General features: G+C 42.0%; 1 protein-coding gene across 1 annotated transcript in view; it reads left to right on the top strand.

Moving 5' to 3' along the window:
- The window catches only part of LOC137347208 (contactin-associated protein-like 2), a 1,554,138-nt gene that overhangs the window by 230,257 nt on the left and 1,305,393 nt on the right, over positions 1 to 18,488 (top strand). Inside the window, exons 5-6 of the mRNA XM_068011439.1 lie at positions 14,434 to 14,618; positions 17,914 to 18,054. Coding sequence (XP_067867540.1) covers positions 14,434 to 14,618; positions 17,914 to 18,054 — 326 coding nt within the window. The remainder of the gene's footprint in view (positions 1 to 14,433; positions 14,619 to 17,913; positions 18,055 to 18,488) is intronic.

Here is an 18,488-nt window from a genome sequence, read left to right as displayed (position 1 = left end):
CACCGCCACCCCATTGGATAAGAATATGCAGTCACGCTCAGCCCCCTCCCATTATTCACCAACTTGTCTGCAAGAAAGAAGGAAGTCTGTCAGAGTGTGGAGCAAAGGGTTTGGTGATATGGCTGTCATGGATGAATAGCTGTAAATATGTGCAAGCTGAGATATGGGTGAGGCTTGCAGCAGTGCTAAGTGTGTGAGGGGAAGATGAAGCATATGAATATTACATAAAAATAGTGATTGATAGAGATTGTTGGTGAGTGATGGAGATGCACTGAGCAGTGTGAGGCTAGTGGAGTAGTTGGTGGCAGCATTTGAAGATGCATTTCACGGAGCCTTGCCATTTATGTGAGGTCACTGACTTCTTGTGGCACTGCATCCAGGTCCTTGGGGCTAATCTCCTGGCATTAACCACCACAGCTATTTGCACAATTTCCAACTAGAAAACTGCTAATTTTCTTCCCGATTCTCACCTTGATTTATGAAAAAGCAAAAAATGGTGCGGAATTTTTTTAAAATGAAAACGTTGTACCTTATTTCTAAGAGCGGATTCCCTAAATGTGTGCACCTTACAGGAAACCTTGTCAACTGGGATCAAATCTCAGGATTGCCCAAAATTTTCACACATCAAAATCAAGTGGTTTTTAAAAAAATTCTTTCATGGGATGTGGACGTCGCTGGCTAGGCCAGCATTTATTGCCCATGAGAAGGTGGAAGTGAGCTGCCTTCTTGAACCGCTGCAGTCCACGTGGTGTAGGCACACCCACAGTGCTGTTTGGAAGGGAGTTCCAGGATTTTGTTCCAGTGGCTGTGAAGAAACAATGATATAGTTCTATGTCAGGATGGTGTGTGACTTGGAGTGGAACTTGCAGGTGATGGTGTTCCCATGCACCTGCTGTCCTTGTCCTTCTAGCTGGTAGAGTTGGTGGGATTGGAAGGTGCTATCGAAGAAGCCTTGGTGAGTTGCTGCAGCGCATCTTGTAGATGGTATACACTACTGCCACTGCGTGTTTGTGGTGGAGGGAGTGAATATTGAGGGTGGTGGATAGGATGCAAATCAAGTGGGCTGCTTTGTCCTGGTTGGTGTTGAACTTCTTGAGTGTTGCAATGTGGCGTTTTTCTGTGTACTGGAAGCTACATATATTAATACACAGAGCTCTGTTCTTTGCAGGCAGAAATAACATGTACAAACATTGCACCTGTTTCAGCTGAACAAAATAAGTGACAGCCATTTGCTGGTTCATTCCTCAGTGCAATGCCTTGACCAATCAGAGTCAAGCTGCCTGGTTTAAATTTCAAACAAAGCTTGGCAGTTAACTGGCAATCACCGTAAACTGATGCATTCTCCAGGGCAACACCTGTACCAATCAGAGTTTGCTTGCCAACCAATCAGCACTCTCTTCTCATGTAGTATAAGTTGTTGTTTTCCCTTACATTGGTTATTCTTGCGATTGTCCTGATGAGTGCAAGACGAAAAGCTTCGACAAAATGTCTGTTTTCAGCAATACTAAAGTTAGATTCGCAACAAAGCATCTGCAATAACATTTTTTCCCAAAATGTGGACAGTCTCTAAGTGATAGTGCTGCAACAGTAAACTTCATCAGAATATTCTGGCATTCTGAGTTTTAAAGTTCTCCACAAAGGTTAGTGGGTTATGATCAGCACATATCCATGTTTCTCTGTAGTCTTGGTAGACATAGACTTCAAAATGTTTAAGAGCCTATAACAGACCTAATGTTTCTTTTTCTATGGTGGAAATCTGTTTTAGTGTCGATATAATTATTTTGAAAAGTATCCCACTGGTCTTTCTATGCCCGATTCATCATCTTGTAACTGGAATGCACCGATCCCCCAGGTCACTAGCATCAATCGCTGCCTTGAAGGGCTGAGTAAAATTTGGAACAGAAAACACTGGTTCATTAGTCAAAATGGCCTTCAGCTTTTCAAAAGATACCTGGCACTCCCCTGACCAGACGACCTTAGTTTTCTTATTCTGGAATAAATCTGTTAGTGGAGCAGCTACAGTGTTGACATTTGGCACAAACTTTCTGTAGAAACCATATATCCCCAAAAACCTCATGATATCTATGTCTTAGGGGTAGGGAACTTCACCAAAGCTTTTACTTTCGCTGTTCTTGGCAACACTTGTTCTTGCCCGACTATATGCCTGAGGTAGATCACTCTCGCTTTTGCGAATTCGCTTTTGACCAGGTTTTTACCGGAAAATCAGCTGCTTGTAATTTTTTAAACAGAGTTTATAGCAGTTTCAAGAGTTCCTTCCAAATGTTAATGTGTACCAGCACATCATCAAGATAAATTACACAGTTAGGAACACTCGCTACCACTTGATTCATTAGTCTCTGAAAGGTTGTCGGGGTATTTTTTAGCCTGAATGGCATCACTTGGCACTGGTAAAGGCAACACTTTCAGAACACAGACTAAAGCCACTCAAAGGCTATGGCCCGCTTTACTGATTCCTCCTTTGATTTACTGCAAGGGGCACTGAGGAGCTGGAGGGAGATACTATTGCTTAGCAATAGGAGGAAGAAACCTGCTGCTGCTACAAGAATGTGTGGCTGGAGTTTACCAGAAGGTCAGAAGCAGGAGCACTGTGCCATACTCCTGGCTTCAGTACAGGAAATGCTTTAATGAATTAGTAGAATTACATTGAACTGCAGAGGCTTCAATTTTCCTTTATTATGGAGTAGAACATTCTTTTTCTCTCCTGTGTCAGTGAAGAACAGGCTGTCATCTCTCTTTTCAGACACAAAGCCACCAACCTTCTGTTCCTGAAGCCTCCAGAAATCCTCCAGAATCGCCTCCACTTTGTTAACATCGCTGGCTTTACTCTAGTTCCTCTTCTTCCACATTCATCTACTTCTTGTACTGCACATCATGCCACCCCCTCACCTTGAGCTGTCAAGCCTTCTCCATCACATCACTTCTCACACCCATGTGCACCCACCCATCTTTCTCTTTCTATGCACTTTCTTATGTCAGCATTTACCCTTCCATCACTGACACTCACCCTGATCCTTAAGCAATTTGATGCCTCTCCTTGATAGTCACCCTCACCAAATGCACTCCAACCATTGGGTGAACATATGCTATTACAATCAGGCAAAATACTGGAACTCCCTTCCTAACAGCACTGTAGGTGTACTTACCTCACGTGGACTGCAGCAGTTCAAGAAGGCAAATCACCACTATCTTCTCAAGGGCAATTTGGAATTGGCAATAAATGCTGGCCTAGCCAGTAATGCCCACATCCCATGAATAAATAAAATATTTTTAAAAAGTCATAGGTCGGTTGTTTCCCCCATTGCAAGAGAAGAGGGTGCAACATACTGGGGAGAGCGAGATTTCACAGCTGGTAATTGTAGAGGAGGTGGCTGTCTTTTGGCGTTCCTTGACAGTCGGAGATGGGGGCCTCCCAGCTACCCACGTGTCATACAGCACTGAGTCATATTTACATGATTTCAGTAGTGAGTGAAATATGATCATCCTCATAATGATAAATTGCAACATTCATACTTTTCCAGTATTAATTCATTCCCTTTCTCTCTGTCAGGGCCCTTAACTGCACAACAGCAATCGCTGGACCACACGGACGATGAATCCTCAGAGGATCTGATTCATTCTGAGGGCGCACCATCACAGGATTTATGCTTGCAAGGCACCAGCTCAGATACTTGCACGTTAGTGGGTTAAGTAAAACAGTTGGTTGGGTTTTTACCTGGTGACTGTCAGTTCACAAGTGAGCAGGAGCAGACAGTGGTGGCAGGAACAGCTGTGGAGAGTCTGGGTCGGAGGACATAGCCCTCTCTAAGCTCTGCTTAGCTGGACACAGATGCTGTACCCTGGAGGCTGTTGATGAAAAGGATAATCATTGAGGGAAGCAGAATATCTGCACCACACTGACAGGCCTTCCACACATACTGTCTATGATTGTAGAGAGAATGGAGGAGTCCACCTCATGCATGAATGGGTTGATGTCACAAGGCATTGCATGGTTAGAGTAGCCAATTTCATGGAACATTAATTGTAGCAATCAAATTAGACCATACAGGCCTAGATCATGCCCATGCAGACTTTGGATGCCAGCATGTTTGGCGCATTAAAGAGAATGCCAGATACCTTAGCTTTGGCCTTACAGGGTCACATTGATGTTCACCAAGCTGCTCTCCATCAGAGTGGTAGGAATGAAGTGCAGCTGGGTCATGAGAGGGTTGATGGTAAAAGGGGAGATGGATATGGGGCTCCACTCAAAGCATTTCCACTTCTCACCCATTGTCCACTCTCAGTCAGTACCTGACATGCTGCCTTTTGTCCCGATGGCCAGATCTGCCCCTGCACTGGTGCAGGTGCAGTGGCAAGGCCATTATGGGCTGCAAAACCCAGAAGTTGTAAGCCAAGAGCATCACCGCAGTCAGAGCAGGGATCGAGCATCTGCCACTACCTCTGCTGATGCCATGGGGTTGTCGCATGCAGGAATGATGGGAAAATGGAGATTAAGAATTTGTAGTTGTACAAGAGTATGCACATGGGTGTGTGACAAAATGTTATGTTAAATTTCCATTCTTTAGGAGAATCATTTAAAATTTATTGCTTTGCACCATGTTCTCATGTTGCCCATTCTTGATTTCTGGGTGACAACTTGACTTTTCAATTGTTTGTTTGAGTGGGAAGGCATGAATTGACAGGAATCAGTGGGGGGAGGGGGAATGGTTGGTTGGTAGCAGGGTTGTTTTGTGCCAGTTGGATTGGGTGGAGATGCGGGAAGAAATGAGATTGGCTGTTGGATGTGGTTGTTACATGGGTCCAGTGGTGGTACCTAACTGAACCTTACAACTCTCCAGTAATCCCTGGCATCCCAGGCCGCAATATAAGCTGCTGCTGCTGCAATGGGGTCACCATCTTCCTCCTTCTCCTCTTGTTCACCCTTCTCCTCAGGTTCGTCCACACACGGTCTCTCCTCAGTGCCTTGTTCCTCCTGCAGTTCCTATCCTCGCTGTTCTGCAATGTTAGGCAGAGCAAAGCACACCACAGTCATTTTGGATACCCTGGTTGGTGTGTACTGATCTGTCCAGGCACCTGAAGCACATCTTGAGCATGCCAATCGCTTGGTCAGTGACATGTGTGGTTGTCATATGATGTTTGTTGTACTGCTCTTGGGCTTCATTGGTTTGCTTAATGATGAGTGTTATTTAAAGTGGGTGTCCTTTATCTCCAAGCAGTCACTCTTAAAGTGTGCTTGCAGGGCCAAAAAGCTCAGGGAGCTTGAACTGCTGCAGGATGAAAGCATCATGACAAGTTCCCAGGAATATGGTGAACACTTGCCAAAACCTTTTCTTATGGTTGCACACCAGCAACATATCGGTGTAGTTTTCAAATGCCTCTGGTTGATCTGGGGGTGTGCGGGTTGCCACACGTGTACAGTTGATGATGCCTTGTACTGTGGGAAGCCAGCTAGGGGCGCAGAACCAAGCATCTGTTCGTTCTGACTGGTGTCATCACAGGCAAAGTTCACATAATTGCTGGCCCTGGCTAACAACTCATCAGTCACCTGCTTTATGCGTTGTATGCAGCCAATTGGGAGATCCCAGATATTTAGTACCTTCCAAGGATTCAGAAGCAAATATTTTGAGAGTGGTGGTCCCTTTCACCGCAACTAGTAAGGCATGGCCACCAGGTCCAGCAGGGAGCAAGTTTTCTTCTAGGAGGCTGCAGATGTCTGCCAGCATCTAATACAAGCTCAAACTCCAGAAGCACTGCTCTTCTGAGAGGTCAAGGAAGCTGAACCTCTCCCTGTGCACACTGTTATGCAGGTAGTGCCTCTTGCAAGCGAGATCTCTCTGCTGCTCTCCTCTCTGCTCACCACCTGAAGGTCTCTCCACAGAAAGCAGCTGCTGCGGCTGCTGGTCACATGGTTCCTTGTCTGGGTTCCAATCCAAGGCGTAACCAATCCTGATCTGAGTCTCAAAACGCCCAAAGTGTAGAAACTAACTGCTCACCACGTACTGTGAACAAACCCTTAAGCAGTGGCAGGTAGGAAAGCAGCTGTGAGCACTGAGTATTTATTGCAGTATTTGCCTGATTTTTAATGAACCCCATGAATTTGCTTTGTATTCTCACGTTGGCTTCTGTGATGCGTTTCAGGAAACTCATGGATACACTGTTATGTTTGAAAGAAGTTTGAAATATTGCTACAATGGAGTCATTTGCATTTTAAAATTGGCAACCCGCCACTTCCAAGGGAGTTATACATTATTAGCTGAACACACACGAGCTAAACTCGGAAGTCAGCGGGTTGGAGCCAGACAATTTCAGTAACCTTAAACACCTCTAGCTGTCCCTAAATGCACCTATTATGGGGCTCTGAAATGCACTACTGGGGTTAGTGATTGAAGCAATATTCATATCAACATTTAAGAAAATGTTATGCAGGTAGTATGGTATGAAGGCTGCTGTTGAAATGGAGGATGGACACTAACAGATTGGTTAAACTAAATGACCTGTTTCAATATTAGGGGATTGCAATTTCCATGTAAGTCTATGTAATAGATGGAAAATTATGGGAATCATGTCTATGCTTTCCTAACATGTGCTCGAGGCAACAGGTCTCCCTGCTGGAAGCCCAGGTTTGTAAATCCAACCCTATTATGTATATTGGAAATGGAAATTCCTGCTAATCAAGTGCAGATTATTTTGGTACAGTTGCAGGAACGGGTTTTAGAGGAATAAAGGCACTGACTGTAATTATCTATACTGGTTATCACTGCCTGCACAAAAGCTGATCTTAACAAAAACATATCTAATATGTGAGTGTTCAACTTTGGTAAATTCTGAATAATTGTAGACACTCGAGCAATTTCAAGGGTATAATCTAACCTTGATCAGAAGATTTGTTTAAAAATATATATTATGGTTGTAGGGTTAAGGCTCATGGGTTGACAAGAATAGGAGACTATGAAGTCAATAACAATAACAACTTGCATTTATATAGCACTTTTAACATCATAAAATGCTCCAAGGCGCCTCACCAGAGCTTTATCAAACAAAGGTTGGCACTGAGCTACATAAGGAGGTATGAGGGAAACTATCCAAAAGCTTGGTTAAAGATGCAGGTTTTAAGGAGCATCTTAAAGTTGGAAAGAGAAGAGAGGTCGAGAGGTTTATGGAGGGAACTTCAGAGCTTAGGGCTTTGGCAGCTGAAGGTGCAAACCACTTATGGTAGAGCAATTAAAATCAGAGATGCTCAAGAGACTAAGGTTGGAGAAGAGCAGGTACATTGGAGGGTTGTAGGGTTGGAGGAGACAATAGAGATAGGGAGGAGTGAGGCCATTGAGGGATTTGAAAACAAGGATAAGAATTTTAAAAATGAGGTGTTACTTAACCGAGAGTCAATGTAGGTCAGCGAGCACAGGGGTGATGGGTGAATGGGACTTGGTGCGAGTTAGGACACGGGCAGTAGAGTTTTGGATGACCTCAAAGTTACAGAAGGCAGAACGTGGGAGGTCGGCCAGGTGTGCATTGGGTCATGAAGTTGCTTCTATTAATAATATTTTTCTGAGGACTCGTGTTTAAAAGACTATGAAAATTGGTTTGTATGAAAGACTGAGGAGATGCCTGGATTTGTTTTTTTTAGAAGGTTACTGGAAGGACACTTCAGATTTTTAAAAAAATTCACACTTACTGGAAGAGACAATGAAGGGCTAAATAAACATAAGGAGCCTTGCTGGCTATTGGAGTTGATTACAGAGAAGTCACATGTCTAGGTTTATGGTTGTCAGGAGTTTTTGGCTTTCTGATTTGGTTTGGACTGTTTATTTATTTATTTATTTATAGATACAGCACTGAAACAGGCCCTTCGGCCCACCGAGTCTGTGCCGACCATCAACCACCCATTTATACTAATCCTACACTAATCCCATATTCCTACAACATCCCCACATGTCCCTATATTTCCCTACCACCTACCTCTACTAGGGGCAATTTATAATGGCCAATTTACCTATCAACTGCAAGTCTTTTGGTGGTGGGAGGAAACCGGAGCACCCGGCGAAAACCCACGCAGACACAGGGAGAACTTGCAAACTCCACACAGGCAGTACCCAGAATTGAACCCGGGTCGCTGGAGCTGTGAGGCTGCGGTGCTAACCACTGCGCCACTGTGCCACCCGCTCAGTTGGTGTGTTTTCTGCTAAGAGAGAAGCCACCCAACTCATCCTTATCCACCTGTTTTGAAAACATCTTCTGAGAATCCAGTGTGATAGCTGAAACCACTGATGCAGTAATTCTCCCGAAAAACCTGCAAGACTACTCCTCGATGTCTCCTGAACAGAACTGCTCCATAGAGATCCCAGTGACAGCCGTCTACATGTACCCAGATGCCAGGCCAAAGGCCATCTGGAACATTTCATATCTTATCCTTTTTCTTCAAGAATTGACAATAACTTGGCCAAAGTATTTTTTTAAAAAATTGATCTCTGCAGAGCCCTTTTATTCATTTGTCATTTTTTTCTGTGTGCACGTGTGTGCGTTAGGTTATTTTAGAAGGGTAGGTATTTATACTTATATATTTCAAACTATGTGTTAATAAGCTTTGCATTGTTATTGAAAAAGTCTTGTTTTATAATAAATCAACAATTTGTTGTTAAAGAAACCTGGTTGGTGGATTTTTATTCTGAAACTAATATAGATAAAGTATATAATTGGCCATATCGTTAACTGGGTAAAACATTTAAATTTATGTTGTGACTCATGGAGTAGTGGAACTAAAGAAAGACAGTGCATTCCTCCAACATTGGTCGTAACAATTGTGTTACGCTCTTGTAAAGTACAGCAATTAAAAATACAAGACCTCAACCTGAAGAGTTATTAAAATGGATTTTTCTTTTCAGAAAGTGAACAATGTGTTTCAAAATGACCACTGAAAATCAAAAGACCTGGACTTGTATATTCAAACTGTCTACTGTCTGGCAAGGACAGAAGGATACATATCAAAGCTAAGAGGTGTCAATTACACCTATCTCAACCCATCAAGAGACATTTTTGAATTGAATGTGTTCTTATGAAAAAAAGCTGTGAAGTAGCCACATCCTGGGTCATTGTCAGCCCATCACAAGGAGGAAGATCTGTGTCTCCCAACAGAAATGAGATGTGAGAGACAAGCTTAAAAGTTAGCTCTCTGGAGAGAGAGAGGAGAGACCTAGGAAAAAACATCACCAAAGCTTGTCCAGTTGACAGTGAGGAGAAAATCCAGGAAGGAGCCCTGCTGTGAATTCTACATTTCAAAATGTACAGCAGAGAACTGGAAGTGATCCCCGTCTTCAAACTGAAATTTCAACCAACAGCGATATTTGCAAACATCCCAGGCCTGCAACTAAAATTGACCTATGCGAAAATTCAACAGGTTTTCAGTGAACCCCGAAACCCTACCTCACTTCAGCCCACTTCCCCTTTCCCCCTCTATCTGTCTCTTCATGTTTCTGTGTGTTTGTGTGTGTGTGTGTGTGTGTGTGTGTGTGTGTGCGTCTGCGCATGGAATGCGTGAGTGGGTGCGGTTGCAACAATTTCGGGGTATGGCATATTGTTCAATAAATAATTACTCTTCTGTTTTAAATCTGCAATAAAACCTGTCACTGTCTGTTTATTTGACAAATAAAACACAAAAGGCTTAAAGAAAATGACAAAAACACTTACTGCAGTCAGGTGGGAGTTGAACAGTGGGAACAACCCACACCCCTCACCACATGGCTGCAACAATTGGAATAGTCATGTGTAGAAGTAACAAAGGCATGGATGATGGTTTCAGCAGTTCATAAACTGAGGCAATGATGGATTTGGGCAATATTATGGAGGTGGAAATAGGAGGTCTTACTGATGGCAAAAATATGTGGTTAGAAGCTCATCTTGAAGTCAAATATGACACCAAGGTTAAAAACAGTCTGGCTCAACCTCAGGTAGTTGTGAGGGAGAGGGATCAAGTCAGTGGTTAGGGAACAGAGTTTGTTGCAGGGACGAAGACAATGGCTTACTTTCAGCTCATTCCAGCCAATATTTAGCTGGGAAAGGATAAACTGAAACAGAAGATGATGCAATGAAACTGGTGTTCAACAACTGAGGATGCAGTAAAAATGATGAACCTATGGAATTATATACTTGCACATTAGGAGGATCAAGATAGAAACACTGGCAATAACAGTACTGTTAAAATGGCATCCAGAAAGATTGTGATGCAGAAAGGTTACTGACAAGAGATCAGTCAATGAGCATTATATTGTAAAATGGTTCTCTGAACCACTTGAACATCCTGTCTCAATTTATGGGAGCTGATTGTGCAATGCAGGAGCTGGAAGCAATTTTCCTGCCTGGTTCACTATATGCTCCGTTTTGTGTTAGTGGACTTTAAGAGAAAAAGAATAAGGTGATGCGACAGACATGCACCATTTTAAAAACCAGATCTATATTGGAAATCTCAACTGGGCAAGATTCTGCCACATTATGCACTTTACCCATTTAAAATGCGATACGGAGAGATGTAAAGCTGGTCTGCTCAGTCTGCCATGCATATCTGTCTGAAGCAAGTGTCAAATGCCATGGCTGATGTTTCCATTTCTGTGCTCAATAACCAGTAACTTTTCTTCCATGAAGTTCAGTGGATGGAATATTGTGGACTTTGAAGTGCAGAAGCTGAAAACTCCAGGCCATGTGTGGAAGTGGTAACACTCATCATGTGCGTCATGAAAGGGACAGGGCTTTCACTGGATGGCACTGTCAAGTATAAGGGATAACATTTGTCACCTTCCTGGGCATTAGGCCTTCATGAACAGCAGATGTACATTCAATTCAGGTGGAAACCACAGTAATATTAATATTTACATCAATGGCCATCATCCAGAAAGAAGCTGTGATGCCTTAGTCCATGCTGGCTACATTTTTATGAACAGGTTGAAATACTGTGGGCATGGTTCTGAGGAAACACAGCTATCTATGTCTGCTAACTCTTCTGGGAAATGCCTTAACTTTAGAGGACAGCCTCGGGCTGGAAACGTGAGGAACTGCCACTTAAAAAGGCATGGATTAATCAGGGATAGTCAGCATGGATTTATTAAGGGAATGTCATGTCTTACTAACTTGATTGAGTTCTTTGAGGAAGTAACAAGGAGGATTGATGAGGGTAGTGCAGTGGATGTTGTCTACGTGGATTTTAGTAAGACATTTGACAAGTTCCCACATAGCAGACTGGTCTGTAAAATGAAAGCCCATGGGATATAGGGGAATGTGGCAGGTTGGATCCAAAATTGGCTCAGTGACAGGAAACAAAGAGTAGTAGTCGACAGATGTTTTTGCAAATGGAAAGCGGTTTCCATTGGCGTTCCACAGAGCTCAGTGTTGGGTCCCTTGCTGTTTGTGGTATGTATTAATGATTTGGACTTAAATGTGGGAGGCATGACTGGAAAATTTGCTGATGACACAAAAATTGGCCATGTAGTTGAAAGTGAAGTGGATAGCTGTAGACTCCAGAACGTTATCAATGGTTTGGTTGAGTGGGTGGAAAAGTGGCAAATGGAATTCAATCCAGAGAAGTGTGAGGTAATGCATTTGGGGAGGGCAAACAAAACACAATAAATGGGAGGATACTGAGAGGGGTAGAAGAAGTGAGAGACCTTGGAGTGCATGTCCACAGGTCCCTGAAGGTGGCAGGACAGGTAGATAGAGTGGTGAAGAAGGCATATGGAATGCTTTCCTTTATTGGCCAAGGTATAAAATTCAAAAGCTGGGATGTAATGCTGGAACTGTATAAAATGCTGGTCAGGCCGTAGCTGGAGTATTGTGTACAGTTCTGGTCACCACATTACAGGAAAGACATAATTGCTCTGGAGGGAGTACAGAGGAGATATACAAGAATGTTGCCAGGGCTTGAAAGTTGCAGCAATGAGTAAAGATTGGATAGGCTAGGGTTGTTTTCCTTAGAGCAGAAGAGGCTGAGGGGTGACTTAATTGAGGTGTACAAAATTATGAGGGGCCTAGATAGAGTAGAGAGGTAGGATCTGTTTCCCCTAGCGGAGAGGTCAATTACCAGGAATCACAGATTTAAGGTGATTGGTAGAAGGATTAAAGGGGACATGAGGAAAAACCTTTTCACCCAGAGAGTGGTGGGTGTCTGGAATTCACTGCCTGGATCAATAGTGGAGGCAGAAACCCTCAACTCATTTAAAAGGTACCTGAACCTGCACCAGAAGTGCTGTAACCTGCGAGGCTATGGACCAGGTGCTGAAAGGTGCGATTAGATTGGATGGCTAGTTTTTTGGCCAGCATGGACATGATGGGCTGAATGGCCTCCTTCTGTGCTGTAATTTTTCTATGGTTCTATCTTTGTTGTTCTATCCAGATTTGACACAATGAAACAGTATTTAAAGCTTTAAATGTTGCTCTAAAAGATGCAGTGGCTCCCAACTAAGATTTGTCCCATGCTTAATAGGATTCAGAAGATGTGTGTGCAAAGGTGAAGAGCACATTTACCTTTGCCTTCCTCCTCATATCATTAACCTCCTCCTCATATGCAACCAAGGAACTCCTTAGCTAAGTGAGTGCATTGACTTGCATGGCAATTTCACTCCAGGAAGCTTGCTGGAGGGGTTACTTTAACATGAAATATGGCTACTCTGCTTTGATGCATGCCCTGCAGCAGGAGCTCTAACTCTTCAGCATGAAAGGGAGCAGTGTTGACCAAATGTTTCCTTTGTGCTATTGTGAACAATTGGTTCACTTTCCTGCACCACCAAAACTTCCTCATGCCTTTAAACATTGTTTAAGGCCACTTCATACGCTGAAGAAAAGGATTGAGCCTTTGAAAACTCAGTTTTACTGAAATGTTTTGGTTGAATAGACAGGGATTTGTGCTATTAGTTTTCAATTGCTGCCATAGTAATATCTGCTTTTGTATATTTACTAGTGCCAGATAATACTGTAATTATGGTTCTCTGTGTCTTTAATTGCATCTTCCAATTGTTGCGAAGGTACCTCTATGTTTTGTTAAATATATTTTTTGAGGATTCATTTTTGAAAGATTGAAGAAATGTTAAACTTTGGGGTTTTCAAAGGAGGTCATGTAAAGGCCACTTGACTTTGAAAAACAGTCCCTGGAAATGTTTTTTTTAAAAGGGACATTGAGAGTTCTTGTGAGGAAAACAAGCCTTTCCGGGAAACCACCTGACTTCTAGCTCAATAAACAACTGGAGAAGTTGTTTACAAAGAAGTGACAGGTCAAGATTGATGGAGGTCAAAAGGTTGACCTCCTGTTATCGGTTTCGCTTTTGAATTATTTTGAGTTGGGATTGAACTATATAAAAAGGGAGAGAACTTCCAAGGAAAGAAAAGAATTCCCAAGGAAGGAGAGAACACCACATACCAGCACAGCTTTCCAGCACCTCTGTAAAAGACCCGGCGAAGTCCACTGTGTCAACTCATCTCGTCTGCTGTCTTTGAAGAAAGGCCTGCTAAATTAATGGGGCGGCACAGTGGCGCAGTGGTTAGCACCGCATCCTCACAGCTCCAGCGACCCGGGTTCAATTCTGGGTACTGCCTGTGCAGAGTTTGTAAGTTCTCCCTGTGTCTGCGTGGGTTTTCTCCGGGTGCTCCGGTTTCCTCCCACAGCCAAAGGACTTGCAGGTTGGTAGGTAAATTGGCCATTATAAATTGCCCCTAGTATAGGTAGGTGGTAGGGATATAGGGACAGGTGGGGATGTGGTCGGAATATGAGATTAGTATAAATGGGTGGTTGATGGTCGGCACAGACTCGGTGGGCCGAAGGGCCTGTTTCAGTGCTGTATCTCTAAACTAAACTAAAACTAAACACTGCCTGAAAAGAACTGTTCCAAAAGATCCCAGTGACCCATATACATATATTCGGAGGCCAGACTGTATACCAGTTTTGGACACAATATATCTCATCTGCTGTTTCTCAAGAATGAGCAAGTATTCAGCCCAAATTTTTTTGTCTGTAATAGAGCTCCAAAAACAAAAATCCCTTTATTTTTCCAGTTAACCGGTATGTATGTGTGTGTGAATGCATGGGGCTAAGGTAAAAAGGAAACTTTAATATTTCAATCTGTGTGTTTATGCTTTACTTCATTACTGGTTAAGGCTTGTTTTATAATAAACTGATAATGTTGTTGTTTATTAAAGAAACCTGGTTGCTGTGTTTTATTCTAGGATCAAAATAGAGTCTATGATTGACCGTATCAGTAAGTGGGAAAAAAAGTAAATATATATTGTGCCCTGTGGAGAAATTGAATTAGAATAAACAGTGCACTTCTCCCGCTTCGGTCACAACACAATTTAATAACGACTTTTCCGATTATATGGTCCTTTTACTTTCCATTTCAATGTAGGAACTACCATTGACAAGCTTTCATTTTTAACTTCCAGGTAGTAATCAGCACAGTTCTATCAATGGTGACACCTCCGTTACAACTGGCAGCCTCCTGGATGACCATCACTGGCACTCTGTGATCATTGAGCGCTATGGCCGAAATATCAATTTTACACTGGACCGGGAGACGCAGCATTTCAGGACCAATGGAGAATTTGACCACTTGGATCTAGACTATGAGGTAAAGAATCATAGGACTTTGAAAACTGAAAATCACTGAAAATATGCAACATGCCAGCAATTTCTGAAAGAAAAAGATAGGTTAATGTATTGAGTATAAGTCTTCATCAGAAGTGCGCACATGTTGACCGAAGTACTAAGCATTTCTAACATTTTGTGTTTTAAATTTTATTTTCCTAACATTTACAGTTTTTCTTCTTAATCTTGATCCTGTGACATGGTCTGTTGTCACATTTAAAAAAAGAATAAAATGAGTGTGCCAATACAGACAAACTTCCCTGTGATCAAAATATTTTCTAATTGACCTGAGGACTCTATGTTCTTAGAAGCATTGACCAATAATTGATCTCAGAAGATTGCAGCAATTAGACCTTGTGGCCTCAAAGAGAAAGATCTGATAATTCATTTCTGTATTCCAGTACATTGTGCATTGCGTCCATGGAAAATATCATATCTTCCAATTTTAATGGCATGGGAAATCATAAAGTATGATGCAGCCATTGAAGTCATTTGCCTCCATGATAGTCATGCATATAAAATACAATTCACTCTAGGTGAAAGACTTTGAGATGTTTGAGAGTCACTGTTCTGGTCAAGTGAGGAGGGGTCGAAGGGCTTCCCTCTTTTTCCTCTCCTTGTTTGACCACAATAGGTTTAAGACTTTTTTTTAAAGTGGATGCATTGGCCAGTTCAGTAGGTGTTTGATTATTTACTTGTTATGATCATAACAAGAACCAACCAGACAGGTTTTCTTGAGTTAACAAAGAAGGAGGTTAACTTGACTGTACCTAAACCAAACAAATAAAATAATAAACAACACACAAATATTCACTCACACACACTGTCTGGAGGTTTGCACACACAAATAGGTTACAGAATGGGGAAAAATAGATTGGTTGAGTTAGAGCCCATAAAAAAGGTATACAGTCTCTGAAGTTTGGTGATTCAACTGGCTTCTAACTGAATTCAGTGGTCCTGAGGCTATTAGTTTGAAGAGGTAGATGACTGGTTCAGTTGGTTTCTTAGATATAGTGATGCAGATGATTTCCTCCAGTGGGTCACCTTTGGAGTATGCAAAGGTGATCAGTCAACAAACATGAATTGAAAGCTTTCAAGCTGGAATGGAGAGAGAGAGAGAGAGAGGAGGACCCCCACTGACGGTCAGCTCATGTAAGAGTTCAGTTGCTCCTCCTCTGCTGCAGAGAAAACACCAGCTTGAAACAACAGATGGGGAGGTGCCTATCACATGATAGTCACTCAGTGATTCAAAACATAGCAGTTAGCAGTAGTTCTCTGCTTGCTGGGAGAATAGGTAGTTCCTTTAAACTTCCTGGGTCTTGGTTCTTGCTGGAGACTGAGCAGACATGCCGTCTTCCTCCTCTCAGTCCTTTGCAATGTAGGATACAGTGTAGTAATCTAGGTGATCATCTTAAGCTGAAAGATGACTTTTCTGGCAACTTGTCTTTTTAAAATTTCTTTTAAAAAAATATAAATTCAGATCTCCAATCTGTGGATTAAAGAAAATTATCATTCAACAAAACACATTGGCGTATCACGATGAAGGGATTATGTAGATATCAATCCTTTGTTCATAATATATTTTTGAAAGCAGTTGAAAAAGTACTGGGGTGGAATTTTCACAAAATTCTCCCAACCTCACAGCATAACTTCAGCAGAAGATTGGTGGAAACTCATAGAGATGGTGTAAATAGCCATTTATACCATTCCTGCAGCGTTTCCACCAAAGTTACGCCAGTAGATCAACAGAACCTTCATATACTTCTGACAGATTGGCACAAACAGCAACTGTCCCTGGTGGGCATTTGGCATAAGGGAGTAGCTGCAGTGTGACAGGTCTCATTTCCAACTTTGTGGGTACTGGAGTCAATTCTCGTCTTAGTGTGGGAGGTTGCAGAGCATAGATTTTCACTTTCAGCTGTCACTGGTGAAATTGACTCATAATTTCTGCTCACCAGTGGCCATTGTGACGATTTATTTTCAATGCTGTTCTCACGTATTTGTCTTCTAAATGCACATGCACACCAATCTGCTTTCCAATCTTCGCAGCCACACCTGCTGACGGGGTGTAGTGGGGAGGGGGTGGGGGGGGTGGAATGGGGCTGTAATTATTCTTATGAGTTTTTCGTGGAGGGATGTTGAAAGGGAGCATTCAGGTCAGCAGCATAGGATGTTTTGAATGGGTGGGAGCTGCTTGATGATTTTGGCACAAGGAATCAGGAGATATAATCCTGCCTACAGAAAATTATGAATGTCAAGTCAGAGTTTTATACAGTTCGTGCTGTGTCCTATACTTGGGGGCATTATTGACAACACCTTGTGCTTCAGCTTTCTACTTAACTTACCAAGATATTGCTTGTGCTGACTTCTGGCATTTTCATTGCATTGCCAGTTGTGTGCAATTTGGGTAAGGAAATGGATGAAGAGTTATAAAGGGAGGAGGTTATCACAAACTCTCATTATGCATGTCACTTGTCATACGTGGGAGGGGATAGAATCCAACTGAACTCGAGCCGTGTAGCATTACGCTCATTACATACGAACAACATACGAACATACGAATTAGGAGCAGAAGTAGGCCATTCGGCCCCTATAGCCTGCTCCGCCATTCAATAAGATCATGGCTGATTTGTTTGTGTCTTGAATTCCACACTCTCATCTACCCCAAATAACCTTTGATTCCCTGGCCTAACAAGAATCTATCTACCTCTGCCTTAAAAATATTCAGTTGACCCCGCCTCCACCACCTTCTGAGGCAGAGAGTTCCAAAGTTGCACAACCCTCTGAGAGAAAACCACTTATAGGTTGCCACCAACTATTAGACTTTTGAGATAACTCACTATTTTTATAAATAATAGATGATATTATGATAATCAGGCCACTGAGCAATAATAGTTTAATGTTAATACCTGTTTTACTGTCATTTGATATTTTTAAAAAGTGGCTGTGCTCAGTTATTACAGAATTTACCAGAGCTGCTGGCAGTAAGGTTCATAATTCTTTTCAAGAGTTTGGCTTGGAAAATCATTATTCTTTCTCAGGTATTCAAGCATAACCAAGGATTTTGACGAACTGGTCAGAGTTGGTTATGAAAAATAATAAATCCTTAACATTGTTAAGGATAATAAATCCTTACTCATCCAGTCCAAGGAAATGTTTAGCCTGCCAAATCCTTCCATATCTTAATAACATGCTGTAAGATTTTACAATAAAATATTACATAAAATTTTGCCTTTTCATGTGTACAGTGTAACATACCATTTCATTTATTCTTCAAGCTCAGTTTTGGGGGAATGCCATTTTCTGGAAAGCCAAGCTTCAATGGAAAAAATTTCAAAGGCTGCATGGAGTCTATAAATTACAACGGAATTAATATCACTGACCTCGCCAAGAGGGGGAAACTGGACACATCTAAAGTGGTAAGATCATTTATTTGGCAATGAGTGAAGTCAAACTGATTATTTATCTATGATGAGGTGACTGAGGTTGCAGCAAGTGGTTGAAAAAAAAGCTCCTGTAAAATGAACAGCATAAAAACATAAATATGATAATCAATTCACAGTAGGAAGTAAGGATTTGGTGCTTGTAGATTTTCAGTAATTCTGTTTTATGTTCTCCATTCTTTTATGATAGAGCTATTGCTATATTGGTGTTATGACCAGGTGAGAAAGGGGTCGAGGATTCCCTCTCAGCCTTCACCTGGTCTTAACATAAGAGTTTAATTTAAAACACACCATCTTTTTTAGCTCCCCCTGAGTGAATCCTTGTTCACTGCTTTCCATTATAAGGCAAAGAAACTAGCCAAACAGATTTTCTTAGGTTTAAAGAAAAAAGTTGAAGTTGATTAAACTTA

This window comes from Heterodontus francisci, chromosome 2 (genome assembly GCF_036365525.1).
Source record: "Heterodontus francisci isolate sHetFra1 chromosome 2, sHetFra1.hap1, whole genome shotgun sequence".
Lineage (NCBI taxonomy): Eukaryota > Metazoa > Chordata > Chondrichthyes > Heterodontiformes > Heterodontidae > Heterodontus > Heterodontus francisci.
The sequence above is the reverse complement of the archived record's forward strand: the minus strand, read 5'-3'. Positions and strand labels throughout refer to the sequence as shown.